Source organism: Micropterus salmoides, unplaced genomic scaffold (genome assembly GCF_014851395.1).
Source record: "Micropterus salmoides isolate LMB-PRFRI ecotype aquatic unplaced genomic scaffold, ASM1485139v1 Ms_hic_scaffold_13, whole genome shotgun sequence".
Lineage (NCBI taxonomy): Eukaryota > Metazoa > Chordata > Actinopteri > Centrarchiformes > Centrarchidae > Micropterus > Micropterus salmoides.
In genome coordinates this window covers 5,294,858-5,319,545 of record NW_024040374.1, presented here as the reverse complement: position 1 = coordinate 5,319,545, position 24,688 = coordinate 5,294,858, and the positions used below count along the sequence as shown (strand labels likewise).

The 24,688-nt window shown below is 38.6% G+C and overlaps 2 protein-coding genes across 5 annotated transcripts in view; one reads left to right on the top strand and one right to left on the bottom strand.

Moving 5' to 3' along the window:
* Window positions 1-966: 966 nt before the first annotated feature.
* On the bottom strand, window positions 967-20,593 carry hps3 (HPS3 biogenesis of lysosomal organelles complex 2 subunit 1). 4 transcript variants are annotated; one of them, XM_038715159.1, is made up of 26 exons: window positions 20,462-20,530; window positions 20,079-20,126; window positions 19,104-19,312; window positions 18,922-18,993; window positions 18,615-18,708; window positions 18,320-18,393; window positions 17,618-17,830; window positions 17,183-17,243; window positions 16,719-16,807; window positions 16,343-16,454; window positions 15,433-15,586; window positions 15,247-15,329; window positions 14,478-14,652; window positions 14,085-14,166; window positions 13,708-13,865; window positions 13,321-13,422; window positions 9,524-9,632; window positions 8,810-9,069; window positions 8,490-8,667; window positions 7,693-7,926; window positions 6,983-7,180; window positions 6,556-6,759; window positions 6,218-6,322; window positions 4,336-4,542; window positions 3,492-3,579; window positions 967-2,264 (listed from the first exon to the last, which is right to left on the bottom strand). In XM_038715159.1, exons 3-26 carry the CDS (start codon window positions 19,152-19,154, stop codon window positions 2,137-2,139), a joined length of 3,231 nt encoding a protein of 1,076 aa, XP_038571087.1. In that variant the 5' UTR covers window positions 19,155-19,312; window positions 20,079-20,126; window positions 20,462-20,530; the 3' UTR covers window positions 967-2,136. The 4 variants fall into 4 exon arrangements, with proteins under 4 accessions (XP_038571087.1, XP_038571084.1, XP_038571086.1 ...); XM_038715156.1 differs by lacking the exon at window positions 20,079-20,126 and having other exon boundaries at window positions 20,462-20,593; XM_038715158.1 differs by lacking the exon at window positions 20,462-20,530 and having other exon boundaries at window positions 20,079-20,411.
* A 2,257-nt stretch (window positions 20,594-22,850) lies between these two features.
* The window catches only part of bcar3 (BCAR3 adaptor protein, NSP family member), a 79,157-nt gene continuing 77,319 nt past the window's right edge, over window positions 22,851-24,688 (top strand). The window contains exon 1 of the mRNA XM_038715150.1: window positions 22,851-23,105. The gene's annotated coding sequence lies outside the window, so the exon portion shown is untranslated. The remainder of the gene's footprint in view (window positions 23,106-24,688) is intronic.

The window sequence follows — 24,688 nt, the reverse complement described above, 5'->3', positions numbered from 1 at the left end:
CAGTTGAACCTCCAAGTATTCTTGAGGTAATGGTGGTCTTCATACTCAGCTGAGCGCTCATTACTTCAAGCTGAGGTCTATCAGTGTCTTAAGTTGATTGGCTCAGAGTTAAGCTCTCGGGGTGTGATTGGTTCAATTGACTGTTCTGAAGTTCTCATTGGTTGAGAGGTTTGTGAACTAGCTTTGGTTGGTTCTGCAGTGTCTTCTTGGCTTGTTGTTTCTCAACTGTTGATTGTGTCAGATGCCTCATGTGGGATGGGTATGGAGATTACAGAGGGTCAATTAACAAGATTGTAAAGACAAACACAACTAATGTCATTGATCAACTCTTTATCACACATTCTTTGTGACCTGTATCATCATTAACTTGATCAATGAGTATTTTGTAATTGATCACTTAACACTGTACCAATATTTGTCCACAAAGTAATCTTACAGTTACTAAGTAATTGATTCTAACATAATAAAAACTATTTTATGAATATATTGGCACATTCAGGCTCCATACCCTTTAAAACAGTCTAAAACAACAGACAAGACTTACTAATTGCTAAATTGCTGACTTCAGTAAGAGCCCACATTGCAGATACAACAGTGATAAACTATCTAATCATGTGTTTTCTGGGTCAATCTGAAAAGTGCATCTCATTCCTGTGGTAAAACTGCAGTGACTGAAAAACACCACACACTGAACAATCTGTTATCAGTGTCAGTCAACTGACGCGGCAACATAAGAAACATTTGTCTATCACCAACTTCATCCACTCAAACCAGGAAGAATCTTGATGCCTATTCTGTACCAGCTTACTGTATAGTTCCAGACAATACATTGTCATAGACATGAATGCCACCATGAAACAATCAAGATAAGAAAACGAAACCTGTGAGAAAGAAAGGCTAAAGCAGTCAGTATCAGTTGGCTTACTGATTACAGTTTACTGTGACAGTATGAATTAAACAGAAACAGAAAGGCTGACTGGTATTTATTGAGATATTTATGTTGAATAACTGCTGATACATTAAAATCTTGGTCATTGGTGGTTTATAAAAATATATTTATATATAAAACTTTTCCCCTCAGTGCATGTGTATAGTCCTGTCTATTCATTACCCTCATTTGTTAAGCTTTGATGTCCTTGTTCTTTGATTTTATGTCCATTATTGTGTAAGCACACTGAGAGAAATGAAAAAACTCTGCCACATTCCTTTGATGTGGATGCAAACTTGGCCAATCAAGCGGATTGTGATTCTTTTTACATTCAGCAGCTCTGAAATTATGTCTTTAATTACTTGTGTGAAGTAGAGTAGAACATGAATCTCTGAAGTTTGTTTCTTTTCTTTAACTACAGACATTTGCATACTTTGAATCAAACAATATTGAGGGTAGATATCGGGATATGAACTCAACAGCTCTAAAGTGCTGTGTAAACTGACTTCCGGGTTTTAGTACCAAAAATTTAAATAAATAAAAATAATTTCTCATAGTAGCTAAACTTTTTTAATCACCACATTCAGTATGGACCACATTTAGAAATGTCTCTGCAGCTGTGGCAGCAAGAGATACTGATAGGTTATATAACTTATTTTTAACATATTTAAAAATGTTTGCACATTACATTATGAATGGCAAACAAAGAAATGCAAAGCAATTTCCAGGTACAAACAACACACTACAAATTCAGGAAAAAAAGAAGCATATTGGATATATAGGCTGGACTGTGTGGCTCCCAGGAACATGAACTTGTACTGAACTCTTTATCAGCTAAAAAACAGAGAATACATCCACAGAGTGACTGCCTAAATGTTCAGTTTAATTGCTTACTACTCAAAAGTGGGTAGAGTATAGTGCCATCATATAACATGCTAAACCTGTACATGATTGTCGGAGGACAAACAAAGTGCTAGTCATAGCTTAGAGATTTTAGAATCAGGATTATGTTTTGAATGTTGCAAGGTTGAATCATCCTCAAACCCTATTGTTGAGTGTCCTTTGAACAAATTACTGAACCGCCAACTGCTCCGATGCCACAGTTCAAATGCCAACAGAAGATTGCATTTGTTGTATAAATCAGTTTGGACAGAAGACTAACACGTTTGTCTTTGTCTATTCAAGTATACACTGCGCGCGTGTGTGCGTCAGGCCAGCAGGTGTCTCTGGGTACATGTCAACAGGTGAGGCAGGAAATATGCGGCGGTACCATCGTCAGGTATCAGTTCCAAGAACTCTGCAGGGCTCGTCTCTGTTGCAACCACAATCAGCGTCTCTGTTGACATGGAAACAAGAAAACACAATAAACGCAGGCAAGCGTCAACATCATAGCTGATCTCACTTTCTCACAATTTCTTTGATGTTTCTACTTTTATTCTATTCTTAATACAAAATGTCAGCCCTTGGTGTGAGAGAGGGTCAGTCCAGTTACTCTAAATTCAGAATTTTACAGATGTCCAAAGGTTCCCTATGCATTTCCACACTAGCCCATCGCCTTACTTTATTTTTTTACTAGCTATGACTTTCCTGATTCAGACATTAAACACTTTTTTGCACTTTGCTTCACACATATTGTTTACTGCTGTACTTCCTTTAAAATGTCATATTATACTTGATTGTATGTATTCTTAGCTTTTTGTACTTTTTTATTATTGTTATTATTACTACTATCATTACTTATTTTATATTAACTAGTAACTAGTACCACTGAGTGTTATCGTCTCTGCTGCATGGCTTACATGTCTAGGATGTGATATTACCATTACCAACTTTCAAACTATTTCTATTATCATCTATCAAGTTCTATTAATATCATTGGTAACATTGTGCTTTATCTATGTCATTACATTTACATTTCATTTCATTTACTTGGAGCAACTAGGGGTTAAGTTTCTTGCTCAGGGACACATTGCTGCACGTGTCACAGTGGGGAGTTGAACCCAGATCTCTCACACCAAAGGCATGCGTCTTATCCATTGATGTGTAAAATCGGTTGTTGCCCGTTATAGTATTGTTCATTTGTGCCCTGTTGCTTTGCATTTCTACATATAATGGATTTCTAAGATTTGTACTTTTTTATGTATTGAACAAATCCATTATATTTCCTGTAAATACAATTTACTAGCATGAAGGTCCAAATGCTGTTCCAAACCCTCTCCGTAATGCCAGGAATACAAGTGAAGTAAGAAAATAGTGAATACTTGTAATTATTATGCGTTTTGTTGGCTTAAAAGTAGTCAAATATAAATACACCATACCTAAAATGATTACGCTGATATAGATTCCATAGGCTATAGGCTGCTCCAATACAGAGGAAAATCATGAACGGCCCTAATTTAGTTTCCTGACTTTGTTACTGCTTGCAGTCAAAGAAGCCAAATTGGCACTCTGGCCAGGTAATTGTGAGATGGCCCTTTAAAAAAAGTATTTCAAGTGATCGTGTGGCCTTGTATGCACTGTGGTACTTCTGACAGACAGACGGTGTTTTGAGAAAAGCTTCTACCTTTGAGAGCAGCCAATAGGATGCTGTTGTCTGCGGCAGCTCTCGTCCTATTACAAAGCTCTGGGAGCAGCTTCTGCCACCATAATACCTACAGAGATTAGACAAGACAGAGAGTGACAGCTTAAAAAATATACTAAAAATACAGACATGCTCAGTGCTTGAAGTGGGCCGGTACTCATCTGTATGCAGTATCTACTCTACTCTTCCTTTCCTTCTTGTCTCCGCTGGTTGAGACAGAGACAGAGAGTTTACGCCCTACAACAAACAAAACGTTGATCTCATTGTTCTGCATGAGTGATTATCATTCTTGATGAGTTAGAACGAGTTGGACCAGACTAACTATTCAGTTTATGTAATGAAAACAACCTACAAAAACGAAAGTGCTGTAACTGTAATTTTTATTTGTTAGAATTGTATTTAAATTTGTTGTTCCTTCATGCCACACACACACACACACACACACACACACACACAGGCCTATATTAAAATGGTTCAAATTAATTGTAAAGTATATTACAATAACATTTAAGGTTTTATTTAATGTTATAATATTATACTAATTTATACTAGTAACTCCTCCAGGTCGTGGATAGTGCATCTGCTGTGGACAAATGTAGATTTAGCCAGAGCCAGGAGGCCATTGTGCCAATATGTGCTCCTTGTAGACGCATCCTTCTGAGAGCAACACGTTCCTCTTGTTCTAGCTCTCTTAATGTTATTGTGGTGATATAAATAGTATGGGTAAGTCTGTGTGAGAGTGTGTACGCACTTCATGCACTGGACATGCTACAGAGTGAGGGCACAGTAAGAAGCCTACACCCTTCTGCTACTGCTCAGTACAGACCATATTTTTGTCTTGTAACTGATGATTGGCGTAGGCTATGATGGCCTGAGGACATCGGTCCAGCAGCTTTTCAATGCTGCTGTCGTACTGCCCGCTTCTGGTGGCACAGAGGAGGTGCAGGCTGAAGCCCCATAAGGTTTCCTCAGACAGACGCTCCATCAGAGGCAGGATGGAGCCCACAGACAGGGACGGACCACACAGGAGAGACTGGAGACAGGAATATTATTGTATATTTTAAAGGAATTATTAACATTAAAAATCACAGGACAAAAATAAGAATGAAAGGGAAATAATGAGAGAAGAAATAACATCATTTTTGTCAAAGTTTAATTAATGAGAAAAAAGGCACATCTGTGCTCAATTCAATACATTCTGGGCTTTTGCTGTCACAGCCGCAGCTACTCTTGAATGACTAGCTTATGGTGCCGAACGTTAGCTAATGTTAATAAACTCTGAACATATAGTGCTGTGTAAGTGTAACTACGTCAGTTCGCTAACCTTTTACATCCTTTTTTAAAGATACTAAAGCGCTATGTTCAAGTAGCCCCACAATATCTTTCCATATTTGATTTCTATTTTTATTAAAATTTTTCAATAATTTCAAAACAGCTTTATGTCCCTGAATGTCACATCCCCAAATCCAAGATAAAAGTACTAAGGACATGATGAGACAAAAAGTGTGTACACCTCTAAGATAAAATGTTCAAATTGGGCCTAAAGTGTCAATATTTTGTGTTGCCGCCATTATTTTCCAGCACAGCCTTAACCCTCTTCGGCATGGAGTGTTTGGGGTTGTTATCATGTTGGAATACTGCCCTGCAGCCCAGTCTCTGAAGGGAGGGGATCATGCTCTGCTTAAGTATGTCACAGTACATGTCAGCATTCATGGTTCCCTCAATGAACTGTAGCCCCAGACCATGACCCTCCCACCACCATGCTTGACTGTAGGCAAGACACACTTGTCTTTGTACTCCTCACCTGGTTGCCGCCACACACGCTTGACACCATCTGAACTAAACAGGAAGAGGCTTCCTTCTGGGATGACAGCCATGCAGACCAATTTGATGCAGTGTGCGGCGTATGGTCTGAGTACTGACAGGCTGACCCCCCCCCCACCCCTTCAACCTCTGCAGCAATGCTGGCAGCACTCATTTCCCAAAGACAATCTCTGGATATGACGCTGCACTCAACTTCTATGGTCGACCATGGCGAGGCCTGTTCTGAGTGGAACCTGTCCTGTTGAACCGCAGTATGGTCTTGGCCACCGTGCTGCAGCTTAGTTTCAGGATCTTGCTAGTCTTCTTACAGCCTTGGCCATCTTTATGTAGAGCAACAATTCTTTTTTGTAAGACCCTTAGATTGTTCTTTGCCATGTTGAACTTCCAGTGACCAGTATGAGGGAGTGTGAGAGTGATAACACCAAATTTAACACACTTGCTCCCCATTCACACCTGAGACCTTGTAACCCTAACAAGTCACATGACCAGGGAGAGAAAATGGCTAATTGGTCCCAATTTGGACAATTTCACTTTGGGGTGTACTCACTTTTGTTGCCAGCGGTTTAGACATTAATGGCTGGGTGATGTGTTATTTTGAGGGGACAGCAAATTTACACTGTTATACAAGCAGTACACTCACTACTTTACATTGTAGCAAAGTGCAATTCTACAGTGTTTCTACAGATATAATCAAATATTTACAATAATGTGAGGGGTGTACTCACTTTTGTGAGATACTATACATACCACATACATAGAAATGCTGGTTCCATTTACAGCTGTTTTATTTCCTACAGCTAAATGTGGCTCTTAATTCCAGATACTTACTGAGGAAAATGTATTTGTGCCACCTAGAAGCAGGCATATTTTGTCATTTCATTTACCTGCAGTTTATGAAGCGCCTCCTGGTGTTGGAAACTGGTAGTGTGAACTGGACTGAGAACTGTAAGCCATGGGTACAGAGCACCGTAATGGGAGCACGAGTTGATCTGAAACATACACAAATATATGTGGCCTCTTAGTATATGAGAGTGATGTCCATGTGATTTCCTGATTTCTGAATATGACACTATTTATACAAATAGCACAATTGTTTTGGCAACCAATTAAGATGGTGACCAAATATCACAAGTTCAACAGAAAATGTCTTAAAAATGTGGCATTTGAATTTAACAGCTCTCTACCAAACAAACAGAACAGCAGTCATTTTCAGCTACTGTACCAGGTCCTCAGCGCTCTTCAGCGACCTGCGTCTTGAAGTTGTATGTTGAAGGTTGGGGTGTGGATCTGAGTTTGTGTTCATCAGCCGGTCGATGTAGACAGACGTCAGTCGGAACAGAAGTTCCTGGATGACAGCTTCCTGTGAGGAGGCCATGAGCATCGCCTCCCAGAAATCCACCAGTAAGCAATTCTCATAGCCCAGTTCCTAGACACACACACACACACACATTTATATTGCTGCTCTTTTTGGTAGTTTCTGGGTAGGAATGTTCAAAATAGAAAAAAAAAAGGCACCATGTTTTAAAGCAGCTTGTAAGCTATAATTTTGCATAAATTCAAAGTCGCAACAGGTAATGTGAGAAATTAATAAGATGATTTTCCTCCAAGGCTCCTAGCTGTGAACCCGACACACACACACACACACACACCTTGAATATGTAATCAGCCTGTTCCAGCTGAACTTTGTTGTTTTCATGTAAAGCCACCATGGCAGCGACCAGCAGTCCTGGTTGGGACTTTGCCATCTGGCGAGTCAGTGCTGTGGGACGGATGTGTGTGTGCTGGCCTCCACCTCCACCATGCAGCAACAGCTTCGACTCCTCGATGAACCCGTACACCAGCAGCATCTGAACACACACACACACACACACAGACAGTCCTCAGGTTCATCTTTCTACAATTCAGGTTCCCAATTATGGATTCATCTGCCCGTAGGTATAACTCTATATATATCAATTTTCCGTTTCATTTGAACAATTTTTTTGCCAGGTTGTCCCTCCACAATCAATCAGTTTTTATTCATATACACCTAGTACATGTTTATTGTTATAGTATGTAAATGATGTATTAGAAAAACTAGATATCAAGTTGACTGATCTTTTGACAGGTACAGTAGAATAACAAACATTACTTGGTCATCTAGTTAAAAGATACTAAATGTTAATGTGCTTTGATAGCAAGTATGTATTATTGGATTACAGAGACAGACTGTTCATTTAAATGCATACTGTTACAGAGTAAAGTACAGATTTCAGTTTCTTCATAATTACATAGCATCCCTAAACACAGACACAGACACAGACAGAGACACACACAGACACACACACACACACACACACCCATCCCCATCCCCTCTAACCTCAGCATGTCTTTCCATCAGCTGTGTGTACTGTGGCAGGTCGTCCAAAAGCAGCATCATAGTTGCCATAGTGATTGTCAGTGGAACCGATACACCAGCTGTGTCCTCCAGATGTTGTAAGATTCGCAGCGTCCGGGCAGGACTTAGGTTAATCATGGACGGGCTGGCACACACACTGACAAGCTGCGAGGGCTCTGATTGGCTAAAAATGTCTATGACCTGATCAGCTGCTTCCTGCAGAAAGAGAATTCTTTCATTTGACTTTTCCTTAAGTTTCCTTGTATATTAATCATCTTATTTTGGACACCGGGTGGTCCCAGTGTTTAGTGTACAGCCTGTATATAAAGATGTACACTATGACAACATCTCTACTGCTCAAACTCTGGCTCTAAGTGATGTCAATAGTGCAAGATGGCAGCGCCCATGTACGGGATATTTTGGCTTCTGATTAACTGATGAACTTATATAAAAATTACACAGTGGCTGGGATATAACCTATAAATTGTAAAATAAACATGTAGTCATGTAAGCTAAGACATTAACATCGAAGGTTGGCCGTATTCAGAGATAATTTAGTTGCTATCTAAGATAAAGTGCACAGAAGCAGATAGAGAATGATAGCTTTAAGTTGATGGATTTGTTCCACGTTGTAATGCTACAGGGTAATGTAATAACAACTTATTCAATATGTCACCTTCAAAACAAATCTCAAAATACCTGGCTGTAAAAGTCTCCCATCACAAGTACAATGCAAGCAGCATGTGAAGGTTTATTCTTTTTTTAATGTTTGTGTGTACCTGACTGAGGCTCTGCTCCGTTTCTTCTAAAAGGTAATGCACCAGGTAAAACAGGAAGCCGGGGCCGTAAGAGTGAGGGCTGCTGGGAAGAGGGTGGTTCCTGGCCATGACCTCTGTGACTGACAGACCCGACATTCTGTAGTACGGCAAAGCCAGGTGGCAGTCCTTCTGACTGCCCCTAACAGAACAGACAACAATAAAGAATTAGTGCTGAAACAACTTTTAGCTTAACTCTTATAACCTAAATTAATTTTAAGGGGTGTGTACAGAGATTAAAACCTTATTAAGGTGTTTCTAAAGCTGATTTAAGTGTGTTTTACCTGCTGAAACTATCTCCCAGCTGTGCACAGTTCTGCCTGAGTGCCTCCTCCAGTTCTTGACTGTCTGTCTGTGCAGCTGTCTGTTTCTCAGCCGGTTTGTCCGCATTTGTCTGCAGAGAAACGTCAGGGTCGTCCTCAGTGTTCTCTTGCTCTGATGTTCGGAGTAAGGAGGCACGGAGGAGGAGGTGAGCTTCACTGAGGAGGTGACGAAGGCTTTGGCCTTGTGGGTTGGTCTCTGCATACCGCTGGCTGTATTCAACCTGATATACACACAGACACACAAGGGAGTGTACAGACAGATAAACATACAGTTTACGTGTCTTTTCTGTGTGTAATCGAGTCCTGAAACCTTATTTTAAGTTAAAAACAAAATTACATAAAAAATGTTCTCTCATTTTAGAAAACATCTAAAACAAAAGTATTTGTCATGGAAAGAAGTTAATCTTGCTACATTGAAAAAAGTTTTATGAGATAAAACTTTAAGGAATCAATTACAAAGTGTCTTGATACAGTGATATGTGCCATTAATCAGTTTTATGCTTGTTAAACCCTTGATTTTTGTTCTGGTGTTATTTATTTAGTCTTTCATAATTGTCATTAATAATTTGCATACTGAATAAATGTACAAAGTAGTACACAAACACAAGATCAGACATTCAGCTTGAGCGGTTTGTTTTTGTTAACGAATAGTTGGAGTGATCATGTCTGTGTTACCATCTCTTGGTAAAGAGCGAGGGGGGAGACGGTGTCGACCACATAGATGTTCCATCCATGTCCTGTTGAACTGGTTTCTCTGACAGAAGAGATTGTCCATTTCCTGCTCCTGAGGTCAGAGGTCAACACAGAGGGGTAACAAAAAGTTTACTCAAACAGAGTTACGAGTTAAATCCAATAAATGTTTTTAAATGTAGAGTAGATGTTCTGAAATGTTTGAATCTCAAAATCTGCTGTTCAAAGTGAATTTTTGGAATCACTGATGACACACAAAAGGACAATGAGTGAAAATATAAATGTGGGTTGGATGCCACGCATCAATGTGTTGGCCCCAGTCTGGACTGGAGTCTTGAAACTGGGATTCGGTGTGATATATCTCCTATTGAAATTTAGAAAATAATGGCCTAAGGACTCCTAGAAATATCAACCAGAACTGTTGTTCTTCTCTGCAGTTTCTTTACCATCCATCCATCCATTGTCAACCACTTATCCTGTGTACAGGGTTGCGGGGGCTGGAGCCTATCCCAGCTGACATTGGGCGAAAGGCGGGGTACACCCTGGACAGGTCACCAGTCTATCGCAGAGTTTCTTTACCATAATTGTTTTAAATAATTTTTGGTTCCTTTTGTTTGGAGAGGTTTTCAATATATATATATTTTTTTTCTGTGACTACAATCAAGACATCTACAAACAGAATACTGACCGGTACATGACAGGTTTTCCTTACATTAAGTTGAAAAATTAAGTGTGTCATGACATTGATTGTACACTGTGATCATGGATGCTACTAGTATCTACATCATATACACCAATAGTACTCCCAGTATAGAACAACCTCTTGGATATTGTGATATATTATACATCATGTTAACATGGTGTGATGGTCCCAAAGTACAATGTATTTGTGTGTATGTTTATGGTTATGTTCTGCAATAGATTGCATGGTAAGGGGTTTGTGCATGACAGGGATTTATAACTCTGAAATACTACTAAATTGCTGCTCTGTCTCTGCCTTTATTGCCTGTCGCCATATTTGAGGATGCTACTTAAAATCCTTTTGTTTTTTTTAAAGGTTCAAGTTGTAAGATTTAGTGCTATGTAGTGGCGAGGGTTGCGAATAGCAACCATTTTCCAGTCTACCACTGCCCCCTAACCTTTAAAAGAGCGTAGGCTACGGTGGCTGACAACAGCACAAAAGGTATCTCTTCTGAGACAGCAGAGAGTAGCCAGTAAAGAAATGAGGGTTCTTTAGGTATATTTATTAAGAAATTATATTTACTTAATTATTCAGTAAAACCATATGTTATTGTGACTTGGCTGCTGACAGATAACATGGAAAATGTAAGCCAAGAGTATGAAACACTGTCACTGTTTCTGCACCACAGTCCATTATAAACCACACATTAGATAAAGTTTATTCAAACACTGACAAGGGAAACACATTCATTCTCTCTGTGAATATGGACCATCACCAAAACTGCCCGCCAACATTAATATCTGACCCGCTGCCAGATTATGGTGCTTTGATTGTGGCAAAAAAATATAAATAAATAAATACTTTGATAGCGGTGCTGAAACAGATCTTAGTCATGGCAGCAACTGCTACTCATATAATCACTTCTTCTTTAGTGGTTTTGCCTACAAAATAAAAGTGCAGGAAGCTTGTTAACTGTAATGTGGTATTTGGACTTGAACTGAGCTTTTATTTTGAAAAGTTCTGAACAACATTTAAAAAAAAGAGTCTGTAGCCTGCTTGACACACCTCTGAAAGAGCCGTCAGAAAATCTGACTCCTCTAAATGTCCTCTGCGTGGAGATACTGGGGAACTGGAAAATGGTCCGTAGGTTGATGGATGCGGATAAAAACACAGAAACAAATGCAGTGTAGCACATGCCGTGATCTGAGAAACATTCGCTGCAGAATCCATTTGTTGAAGAGAGAAAAAAATTTGTCTTGCAGTGAGATCGAACCCCCCCCACTCTTAGGTTGCAAGACCTGCGTGAGTCAATCTTATGGCTTATATTCTCATCTACCATCTAATGGTTAAAAATATTGTTCCAATTCAAAACTTATTTGCAGACCCCTGCTGTATATTATTTCTACTTCTTCTTCTTCTAATGTACATATCAACATAGTGATAAAGTGTCTGCACTGCCTGAATTCTACCAGAAGTAGAACAAGAAGAACGTAGTGACGAAACGCGCCCTGTAGTGCTGTTTTTCCGTTTTCAGCTGCTGTAGAAACATGACGATGCAGCGTGGCGACGTCCATGGAAGGGGGTGCTCGCGGTTATGGAGATATTTGGCTCATTCTGAGGTAATAAAAACATAATGTTTTATTATGTGAGATCTTTACACACCACTGAAAACAGTTATGGATCTTATATTGCATTTCAGTTGATAGATCCTCAGAAATATTACACACTGAACCTTTAAGGTGTTGAATCTACAACTACAGGTGTGCGCAACATTGCATCAATGTTACACACACAAAAACATATTGAAATGCAAGTGTTACTAAAAAAACAGGAACCTGTCCAGTAAAGTAGGATTATTTAGTTAGATGAGTAAAATCCAAAACTTTTTATTTCAGTTCAAACGTGATTAGTTTGTGAGCAAAACGTCACACACACTGGGAGCAGTTAGGCAGGTTATGGTTGGATAAGTTTAGGAACTACAACAGGAAATGTTGTCACTTTTAGACCAAGCCATGTTTTAGGGCCTCAGAGCTTAATTATTAAGTTTTGTACAGGAGGTAAAGCCATAACTGCTAAGGGTTTGGTAACAAAATGGGTACACTTATTTTACACTTTTTTTTTTTATTATAAATATTTTATTTATATAGTGCTAAATCATAACAGAAATTGCACTTTTTATATAGAGCAAGTCTAGACCTTACTCTTTGTAATATTATTTAACTAACAATTCCCACCATGAGCAAGCGACAGTGGGAAAGAAATAAAATTATACAATAAAAGATAAATAAAGGGGCTTGAAATATGAAGAATCAGTGCTTAAAATGTTTCTTGAATGAAAAGAATTTACTTTTCTTGGCAGGAAAATATTTTGCTACTGTCAAATGTAATCTTGAAATAAAATACTTTTTGTTGGCAGTTTTTCAATAACTGTGTAAATATTGATGTAGTTTGCCATTCCTTATATACCTGATATACTGTATATCAATGATCATGTGTATTCTAAATACTTGATTAGCACCATCAATGTTAATCCAAAATCAGCTTCATAATTTCAGAGTTTAAGTCTGAATTTATCATAAATGTTTAACTTCTTATTCAATATAATTAAGTGAGCATCTAATAATTTTTTTTTAATATAGGGCTCCTCACAGGGGAAATTCTGTTTCTATTTTTGCTGAACAGTCAAAGAAAAAAATGTTCTATTACCTTTCTTTTTAAAAAATAAAGTACTACCTTTACTTCCTTTATCAACATGGTTAGACTGAGGCAGAGATACCTTGACATGTTGAACCTTCTTCACAAGGTATTTATCATCACAATACTCAAGTTAAGGCTGATTACCTTTTAGCTAGCAGTTAGCAATATTAGTTCCAAATGCAAAAAACAGAAACTTTAATGGAAGCTGAGAGAGAAGACACATTTGTGACATTAAAAAGTGAAAGAGAATCCAAACAGTCAAGTTTCCCTTTCAAATAAGGGCTAATCTAATGATTCGGTTAACACTCATCTGCTAATGTGAGTATTTTGAGTGTTTCTGGTGTTGCAGCTTGGCCTGGAAGTGACAACAGACACTGACGGGGGTGGATGGGTTTTGTCTTACAGGAAGGGGCGTGATAGAAGGCTCTCCAGAGCTGGGGTGGTTGCGGGATCGATTCCCACCGCCAGGAAAATACCAGTCAGCATGGTGTGTTCTTTCAACTCGCTAAAATAACAACACACACATACAGTAAACAGGTTTATGATGCATGTATGCACACACACACACACACACACACACACACACACACACACACACACACACACACACACACACGCTGAGAAACCCCTCTTTAGAGTATTCTGGTACCCGCAGGGAGGTATCTGAGGACATATCTGATGAAGCTTCTAAAACTAAAACACCATCATAGCCATGTGTGTTTCTGTATGGGTGTGTGTTTAACTCAGTGTATTGTTTGTGTGCGTGAGTGTGTGTATGAATGTGACTTACAGGCCTCTGCGGTGTGTGTTGCGTTCGGTCTCCTCTGGTGTCTCTGTGTCAGCGGTGGAGAGCAGGACAACATGGCGGCCGTAGACGCACACTGACCGCAGACCAATAAACAACTGCATCCTGAGCGCACATACCTCCAGGCTGCAGGGCGGGCAGGCCTACAAACACACACACACACACACACACACACACGCGCGCACGATTATTTAAGGATACAGATGTGCTGATAAACAGAGACAAAGCCACTGACCACAAGCAAGGGCACTCGCAAATATAGACAAATATTTAAATATATCTTCTAGTGTAAATAAATACCATATATTAGTACGCTCAACACCATAAACCCAAAAAGCAAGGTTTTAAGATTAGGCTGATACCTTCATGGTGGTATCGATGTAGGGGTCTTCAATCCTGGCTGCTACTGCTGCACAGCGCACAGTGAAACACTGCAATGCACTCCTACCGGGAACGCACAGAAATCTAGTAACAAACTCACTTGTATGCCAAACAGAAATCTTCAGACCAGAGTAATAAACATGCTCCATCTTAAGTCACTTAGTCCTGTACAAAGACTTTGAATGAAGGTGAAGCATTCAGTTTCGGTTTCAAAAGACTAAATGTTAGTTAAATGATTCGTCAAGACTGTTGCTTTTTTTTTTTTAAACAATGTGAGAATGATGTGTGGATTTGTCATATCAAGTGTTCTAATTGAAAGCGGTGATTCAAAGAAGATGAAATGATTTTCATAACAAATCAGACGGCAGACATACTTTGTGATGACATGCAACAGGTGGTCTGTCAGCACCGCCTCCAGGACCTTCTCTGGATACTGGTAGGCTGAGAGAAGCTCGACACCACCCTTCAGACTGTACAGGTAGCCGACAGTGGGGAGAGAGAAGAAGCAGAACACACATGCTGGTTCTTCCAGAGAAACTGACTGTTTACCTGGAGAGAGAAAGACAGAAGCAGAAACAATGTTTGACAAAAAAATCTTACTGTAATGTTGACTCTCAAAAGAGCTTTCAACAGCATAACAGAGTTTTGTAAACAATATTGTGGTCACCAAATAATGTATACTCACAGACATCATGACAATCATGTAAAACCCTCACACAATTACTAAAAAGCCCAGTATTCACTTACATATATAATCTTATTTAATCAGTGAAAGAATATGACATAATTTCATCATTTTCCAAAACTGACAAACTTTCACTTAAAGAGTAGAAGCTCAATTTGATGAGATAAGATGGTGACAATTACTTTTTTGAAAAAGAAGGGAAACTGCTCTGATAATGTGTAAAACAACTCTCAGTCAACTAAACAAATTAGATCTTGAATGTAAAATGTAAAATGAGCTGCAGTGAATGTTATGCAGGGCTTTGCTTCAACGGGGTAGGCAGCAGAATAGTAGGGTTAAATTAAAGTATAACTGACTTGAATATATAAATGGTATATGCTGCTTTTATAGTGACACCCTTTATTTCGATGTGTCGGTCTACATGTGTCTCTGTATCTCATCCTGTATACTGTACTGACTAGTGAACAGAGGGTAGAGCTGTAGGGAGTGGAGTTGAGTCTCCTGCACACTGCAGCCCTGGGAGAAATCTGGAGTAAAACGCCTGCAAAAGAGAAATTAATCGTCAAATACACCTCACATAGCAAAAATACACTCCCTGTAAAGATCTAAAGGTCCAACTGGGTCGCAGAAATACAAGCACACACCTGAAGAGAACGTATGACAGTGTGTACTGTCCTCTGTCCTCCAGTCCGGTCTTTTCAATGCTGACAAGGATGTTACAGTCTTTAGCTCGATCACCGAGCAACTCTTGGTGTCTCGGGAGGAACAGAAAGTCAGACTGATCTTCTAGATGATCTTCTGCACAGACACACAAATACATAAACACACATCACATATGTTTCTCTTATGCGGTCCACCAAACTAAAGCTTGATGAAAATATATAAATACATATCCAACAGCTTTTTGCAAACTTGATTAGCTTAAAGATCCACAGACGCGAAGACATAAAAATACCCTTCTTGGAATAATAATTACTCCCTCATTGAAAAACATCTATCAATATACTATTCTTGTTCATTTCAAAAGTTTAACTGCAGGAATTTCCTTAGTCTTTACAGAAAAGTCTATTCTCAATGTATGTGCAATGGGGTTTTTAAGTTTTCACATCAAAGCATACTAGAATATGATTGGCTTCCAAACTACTTGTAATGTCACAAAATCATGCTCATACAAACATCCATCCTATAGATACATTTTGAGATACAGATGTGATACAGAGTTCAAAGATTTTTGCCACAAGACATTATGGTCTCAGTAGCTAATTTCATCATATGTGTCTCATGGTGGCAATTTTGAGAATCATTATGATGAAATTTGTTTTGGGGTGCCTTTGGTTGATTGAGAAGTGTTTTAGCCAATCACATTCAGCAGTGATGACCTCAGCAACAATGAGGCCTCGTCCCTTTGCCCCAAAATTGGATTTTAGACCAAGCCAAAAAACTGCTACCAGTGGTAAACCCAAAACGTAGATTTTAGAAGCTTAAACATTTTTTGTCATTGATGGAACAACCATATGTTTTTTTACAGTCTGTTAACTGAACATAACAAAAAACCATTATTTGTGTCCGATTCTTCCAGAGTTTTAGGTTCAGATGATGCATCCAGTTTCAGTACGAGCACCTCCAGCTCTCCCCGCACTGCCACATATCCTCCACACAGCGCCACCTAGGGGGGCAGAGAAGGCGTTAGAGTAACAAAAGCCACAGACTGTCAATTTAGGTAGTGTGAACTTTGGAAATACCTACACCAAATCAGACGTGAATCTTCTGTTTGTGAAATTATCAAGAACTATTTAGGATTTTCTATTTATGTGTCCCGGGCATTGTTCATAGTAAAAACCAGTAAACCAGTAAAAAGGAGTGTTATTTACTTGTGTGATTGTATAGCGGATAAATAGACTACGAGGAAAAGAAAAATGTTTAGAAGTACCTGTTTCGGTTTGATTTTTGGAAGATGCAGGATAACTGAGCGTTCAAAATCCAGGATAGAAAGATTCTGGTTCGAAATTGAGGTCTGACCTAATTGCAAGGAGGAAACCATGGAAGAGTCAGCAAAGCAGACGTGTTTTCCTTCATCACAGCCCATTACCTCCTTCCAAACTAGTCATGTAGTAAATAATTTGTTTACAAGCACATTTGGCCCTTTAAAGGTTAGTAAAAAAACAACAATGATCACATAATGACTGAATTACAGAGATAACTCATTTTGTTGGTGTAACCTCATGGACACTATTTTCTAAGTGAGGACTGTTTTTTCATTTCTTGTTTTGGGGATTGTAACTGGAATATTTCACTCCAGTTTACACATTACTGACTATATATATATATATTTGTTTAGTCACAGAATGAGTCTTTGCCTGATGATGTGTTCACAGCAAGTGTTACTGTCCTTACCTTGACTCTGACTGGAGGTCTGCTGAGTGTTCGGCCCCATGCTCGGAAGGTTCTGCTGATTCTGCAGTTTTTTCCAGAGAAAGAAACATTATGCTACTGCAACATTTAGTGTATCAATAAGAGTCCACTTTGTTTAGAGTCGGTAACTGACAATGACAAAAACAGATAAACCTGATGATGAAATACGACTTCTAATAATGTACCGTATTTGATATTTGAACACTTTTGTCTTAATACTTTAAGTCTTATTGACCAAATACAATAAACATTTTAATGTTGTGGAAAACGGTCACTTCCTGGGAAACAGTGAAACTCAAATGGTGACCTTATCCTGCACTTGTATGTCTATACATACAGAATAATCTAACCTTAAGATAATTCATATAAACAGTCCACAGAGGAGGTAAACTCATGGATTAGCAGGTGGGTTCTTACCAGGCTTTGCTGGTTCTGTCTCCTCAAAGTAAACAGAATCAGAGTGTTCTCGCAGCCGACCAGAAGGTCTCCTGTTACAGAGCAACACGCAACAGCAACAGGTCGCTCTGAGAGAGGCATCTCAATGATCTCCATCTGCACTCCACCCCGCATAGACGCCCCACGCAGCAGGTGGCCCAACAAACGCACCCCGACACGGGCCTTCTCCTCCGCCTGAATAGGAAGCACAACATAACTACATAAAAATAATGAATGAATGATAAGTAAAGAAGTCAAAGAGGTGAAAAACTAAGCTTCATCCTCAGACAGACAGTCAAAGATGATCATCCAAGAGGTGGAAGGATTGACATCAAACTGCTCATGAGTCTGACAGTCTGTCAGACTCATGAGCTTGAAAAAGTATTTTTAAGAGCTCATTTGTCTTGGGCACATTTCCACACACACACATTAGAGGACCAATTCAAACCAGGTTTAATGTTAATGGCACTATGGAGTACCAGACTGTTTGTTAAATAAAAGCTGCTATTTGTTTCTATTCTATTCCCTAGCTTAGATGACATTAAAGCAATATTTTGGTTTAAATTAAGATCACAAATCTTTATCTCAAATCATTTCAAAAACAGAGGGCAGAACAGAGTGTAGTTACATCTCATAACACTATGCTATGGTATTTAAAGTATTTATCAGAAAGCTTAGCTGTACCTGGTAGCGCCAGTTGGTGTAGGCTCTCAGGTAGATGGCGCTGTTTTTTTCCTCAATGGTCACCAGGTAATCTCCTGGATGTGAGGGGAGAAGTTGAAAGAATAACAAGGATGTAAAAATGTTGCTTCTTTTTTATGCCTAATCTCTTTATCTCTCCATCTCACACTGTTACCGCTACTGTTATCAGCTGCCTTGCTCCCATATTACACGAAAAACAAATGAACCGCTAAATGTGAATGTCAATACATGTGTGTCGCTGCTGTTGCTGACAAAGGAAGAGAGGAAATGTTTTTACCTATCTTGCTGTGCTGGATGCTCTTCACAGTGCCCATGGTGGCAAAGCGACAGATGAGAGGGCATCCCTCCTTCTCCACACTGTAGGCATCCACCTTGGTTGAGGTCATTGCATCACAACACAGTCAGTATCCTGCACAAATCTTTCATCTCCAAAAGATAAACTGATTATTTTCCCACAATCTGCAGACATTTAGGTATGTTTTTTATGAGGTTACACTTATGCTGTATATAAGGGTTAATCTTAGCTTTTTAATAATGATCGGATGGGGCAACTATGTTTTAAAATGTGTATATTTTAAGATAACCTTGCATCCTCCAGTAGCCACCACGAACAGGGCTCCACCTCCACAGCAGACCAGTCCAGGCTCCTGCTCCACCTGAGCAACAGAGAGGGACGGTAGACTAGTAAAAAATATACAAATAATACATTTGGATCATCAGTGGTTATGATTTTTTGTTTAAACAGAATCAGCCAGACTTCACTTACCTGTACTATCTGCTGTGAGGAGAAAGGATGGCAGTTGTAGACATGCACCATGTTTAGTCCGCCTGTTGCAGAGAGGATTGCATCCAGGGTGGAAATCTAACTAATTGTTTACAACTGCTTTCTCTTCTTTTGATGGTTGAGACATCTATATTCTCTACTCCTGTATCTGTATTTCTTGGAAACTTCATCCAGCAGGACGTCTACCATCACTTTAAAAAACAAAACGCATTCAAAAGCATTTTAATTAAGTCCAATGCAATCTTGCTTAAGAACATAAGACTCTTATAAGAGGTGGACAATTTAAACAATCATATCAGGCTCTAATGGGACTTATGATTTTTGGTTTTCAGTTTTCATACAGTAAATTAGGTTCAGGTCACACCGTTAAAAAAAACAAAATGTATTTTCTCAGATGCCTCTTGTGGTATTAACGTTGCAGATAGGTTGCACATAACATGAAGCACAATTAGTAGATTAATAGATTAGTCCATCAACAAAAAAAGCCTAAATCTTCTCTGTTTCAGCTTCTCAAATGTGAGGATTTGCTGTTCATTGTAATATTTGACAGTACACTGAAACTGAATCTTTGGATTTTGGACTGTTGGTCTGACAAGACAAGCAAATTAAAGACATCACCATGGCAATGACAGATTTCACTATTTCTAAACACATAGTCATAACTCATAGACTAAATGGTTAATCAAGAAAATACTTTTTATAGATAATTTTAAAATCTTTAGTTGCTGCCCTAATGTAATATCACGTGTAAAAACACCTTTTACTTGTAGGCTAGTAATTCAAATAACAGCAAATTTGGTACAATTTCACATGACCAATACAATAGAGATAAACTGAATTATGTTAGTGCATTGAAAATTACTTTTTTTAAATCAACAGCAACCCATCTTAGTAGTAGTTCCCAGCAAAACTGTTGGACTGGATAAGTAACAAGAACGATCTGCATTCATTCCTCACCTTACATGTTTCTTCTTTTGTAGAATGACCACTGACCAGAATGCCTCCCTGTTTGGTCATCACATCAAGCGAAAACCATCACTCCAAAACCCAAAGCACCACAGTTACCTCTATCAGCATATCGATATCGACGTCGAGGCATTCACTCAACATATAACTCAAATATTGAATCCATCTTTCCCTGCATCTCTGGCAGTCTATCAAGAGTTGAAACAGGGCTATTTTGTCCCGTGTGTTTTTCTCTAATCGATATCACATGCCGCAGTCTTGTGAGCAGCAGAGGGTGTACCAGTTCAATTCAGTATTTCCTCTTCGGTTTACTGACACTTTAGTCTAAAGTTGAAATATTTACAGAAAAGAAGTAACAGCTCTTAACTACCTACCCGGACCAGATCCTCGGTTTCTTCTCTTCTCTTATTTAACTATTCCACGCAGAAGTTTATTGATTTTACGTTATAAAGCAGGAAGTGAACCGTCAACCACAACAACAAAGCGCCCGCCCACTCTCAATTTTCATTGGCTGTAATTGCTGTTCGTATTGCGTTTGATGTTCTCATTGGTTATCGAGCTGTCACAGTCGAACTCATGGATCTTCCTCTGTTATGACAGCTTTTGTTTCACTGTATTTCCTCAACATTTTGTGGCTGTATAAACACCCGGGTGCAGTTTTGATAAGAAAGATTAATTAATAAGTACTAGTTTTGAAAGAGAAAACACTTATATATAGGTTAGTAGAAAGTAAATAAAATAAATAAATAAATAACATTATGTGCATACACTGTGATAAAAAAGGTTTTCACTGCCCTATTTAAAAAACAAAAACAAAATGTTGTACCATGCTTGGCAAAGGTCCCGGTTTGGATTCCAGTTTCTAATGTTTCTTAAAAAACAAAGAAAAATGTCTTCCTTCTAAAATTCTCATTGGTTCTGTCTATGGCCAGTCACAGCTTTCTCAAAGTCTCTGGCCATATTGAAATCTGGACAAACCAAAGACTGTCCTTGGCCAAACCTGGTGGATTAATTTCAGGGAGTGGCACCACCATCACCTTTTGTCATATCTAATATTAAATTGAATTTCTGTTTAACTGGAATTTCTGTATTCTTTAATCTCGCATTATAATCAGTCGTCATTAAAAACAGGTTTACAGACTGCTCCAAATTGAACTGTCTTCATGAGACCCAATTAATAAATTGTGGTAACACTATGTAGTGCTTTACAGTGAGTAGTGAGGGGAATTATTTAATGACACTGAGTCACACTTTTAAATGACAGGAACATTTTACACAGGGTTCAGCTTGTGTTCGTATGCACTGAAAGAGGAAAATAAGCGTCTTTACATAATCTGTATGAATGTATGTTTTTGCAGTTCACATTGGCAGCAGAAAAGCACAAGTCTATCTATCTATCTGATACAGTTACTGAATAATACCACACGGGGGCAGGAGTTTATAAAAAAGAAAAGGGAATCATGGACAAGAAATATGACAAAATGTAATTGAACATCTGAAGCCAAAACATATGCTTTCAGCAGGAAATATAACTGCATGTAAAAATCTGCACATTGTAATGTGCCAGCTTCTGTGTGCTTTTTGTTTCGTTGGATGTAGAGTTCGTGTCGTGTATGTTGTTTTATGGCGTTTATTATGTAGCTTCCTGTGAGGACGGAAGTCTTTTAGTTTGAAAGGAACATGGTCGTGTATGAAAATGGCGATTGACGGTAACGGAAAGTAACGAAGATGTTAACGTTACCATCAATTTACACAGCAGAGATATTGTGTTTTATCTAAAATTAGATGTCTATTGAAAAATATCCTCGCTGTAGTCGAATAGGTAACCAGTTAATTAAGTTATGTTTGAAAACTAGTGATTTTTTTATATGATAAATTAACTACGTTGGTAACCTTAGCTAGCAAAGTTAACGATTGTTAGCTAACTAGCAAAATAAAGATTTAACGTTAAGTTAACAGATAATGGTTATTTCTATTCATCTTACTTTTCTTCTTTTGTTTTAGATTTTCTGTTCGCTAGCTCTTAGCTTAGTGGCTTTTCAAGGCAACATAACCAATACATTGCATAACTTGGACAATCAAGCAATTAAGACTATTTGTTTGGGATGCTAATGTTATAATTTTACGTTGCGTTAACGTTACATAACGTTAGTTGTGATAATAGGTTACCAAAGTCGGGGGTCAGATTTTAGACAGAGACAGAGTCAGAGTCCGAGTCCCAAAAGGTGAAAACTTATTCCTGTGCGTTGTTGATAAAGTAACTTAACTACAGTGGTCGTAAAACTGAAATATGTAATAAATTATGATGTAAAGTTAGAATGATGTCTCATGTAAGTTAGTTTAGGCCCTACAGACCCTTGGGCCTTTAACTAATTAACGTTGATAACTTTACAACATTTTTAAGTGACTAATATTTCATTGCATTGTCTCATTTAGGCTTCAATTACAAAGTGGCAGAACAGAGAAAGATCAATAGCTTCAGCTACAGCACACATGTAATTAAACTATTTTGGATTTATAAAAAAATCCAATGTCCATCAGAGGGCTAACACGTCAATTATTCCTCCCCTAAAATATTGCTGCTGAAGCATTACCTTCATTTGCATTTACTCCTCATTCTACCACTGCGGAACACAGTAATGTTACCTGCCGAAGAACCACTTTTACATGTCAAGTGTATTTTGTTGTTCTGCATAAGTACTTGAATGCGATGCGGTCGAAGTTTTATCCCTGTGCGTGAAGGCATCATCTCTCTCTCGCTCTCTCTCGGGGCTGACAGGTACTTCAAGGTTGTGGCTTTTTCCAGATCTCAGCTGAGGTGTCGACAGCAACTCAGGTTGATGTCATTGGCCGATTAAAACTTTGCCGTCACCAGTACAACGTGCCAAAACGAGGATACTATAATCAGTGCTTTAACCGTGGACTCTGCAATATATCCTCAGCAAGTGTGCAGACTGCATGCACCAGTCAGCTGCACCGCCTGCATGTCTCTGTGTGTCGCCCTGCACCTCGTACAAGGTAAGACTTATTTGTCACTTAAATGATTGGCACAATATGATTTATGAACATTCCACAGGGCAAAAATGAGCAATGCCACAAAACATTTTCAATGTTGCCCAACAGCCATCTCTGCCTTCACCTGGAAAGATACACGTTTGTTTTACTGAGTTGGCAAATTATGTACCTGACTTGCAACTTGAACATAATTTTGTGCCCACTTCACATCAGACAAAAATTATTAATAAAACTCTGTGTGAGGAGAAAGGAAAACTGAAAGAAACTTTAAAAGGTTTGCACTGACATCTGGAAATTATGTATTTGGAGGTATTATGTAAATTTCAATCTTTTTACTTCAAGGACTTTCAAAAAGATGCACTTTCAGACCTCTAAGTCTTGCTACTTAGTTATGATTCAGCATGGAATTGCATGAAACAGAGTTGAATCCTCTAAAATGATTATGGTGATGTTTGCATTGTAACCTACAGGATTTAAGAAAAGAGGATTCCTCTTTCCTGGGGACCCCCTATGCTATGTCGGATCTGCTCCATAGGTCCTGTAGAAAAACAGATGCTGCTAAGATGTTTGTAGGTCTAGTATGTGCAGAATCCAGGCGCTCCCCGGAGGAATGTCCTTACCTCAGAGCTGAGTCATGCAAATTATTCCTCCCTTCTGTCTCCCATCTCCTATCTTAGAGCTGTTCTAAAATACCAGTTACATTTCATAAGTTATGAATTATTTTGAAGGATAGAGTCTTAAAATCTTCTTTTCTCCATAAAGTCCATAAAATCTAATGTCTGTGGCGACCTGAAAAAAGTGACTTTTTACAACAGAAATAGAGGAAATAACCAAACTCCACTAAAGTTTTCAATAAAATGCCAAGAAGGATGAAACTGCAATGAAAATTGTAAGACAAATAAAATAAGACAATTCCATGCAAGTGATGACTTCTTGCAGTTCTTTACATATCCAGCATGGTGTGTTTTATATGGCAGCAAATAATGCAGAAACATGTTCACTTTCTCAGCTCCTTTTTCAAGCAGATCCAAGCAGAGGTTGTTTTTTTTAGGTAAAACAATTGCTTGCATTGATTACTGTCAGTGATTTAAGTAATATGAGAGTATATTTCTTCAAGGAGAAAGTTCAAGAGATGAACTTTCACTGGAAAACATTAAATTACACTGCCATGTAAGTATTTTCCTGTTTACCCCTGGATTGTAAAAGGAATACAGAGATACTTGTATTTAAATACAGAGTAAGCAGGGAAAATTAGTCTCTGAGAGAACATTTGAATCAGTTTGAGACCTAAGAAAAACTTTAAATGAAATCCAACCTCCTGGAGGCAAAAAGTCAGAACCAAATGAAAACTGATAATATTGTGGTGCAGTGTGATAATACCCCTCTGCCTGCAGCACAGACACAGTGAAAGTCATCTAGCATTTCACACAAATAAGATGTTTGCTGCTGTGTGGCTACTTAGCTGCATGCCCAGCCATGCTTGATATGCACCTGCATGTGTGTGAATGAGAGAGAGAGCGATAACTTGATGAAGCTGTCAATTGCACAAACCCCTCTAGCAGTGGTTTAGTCTCAGTTCACACATG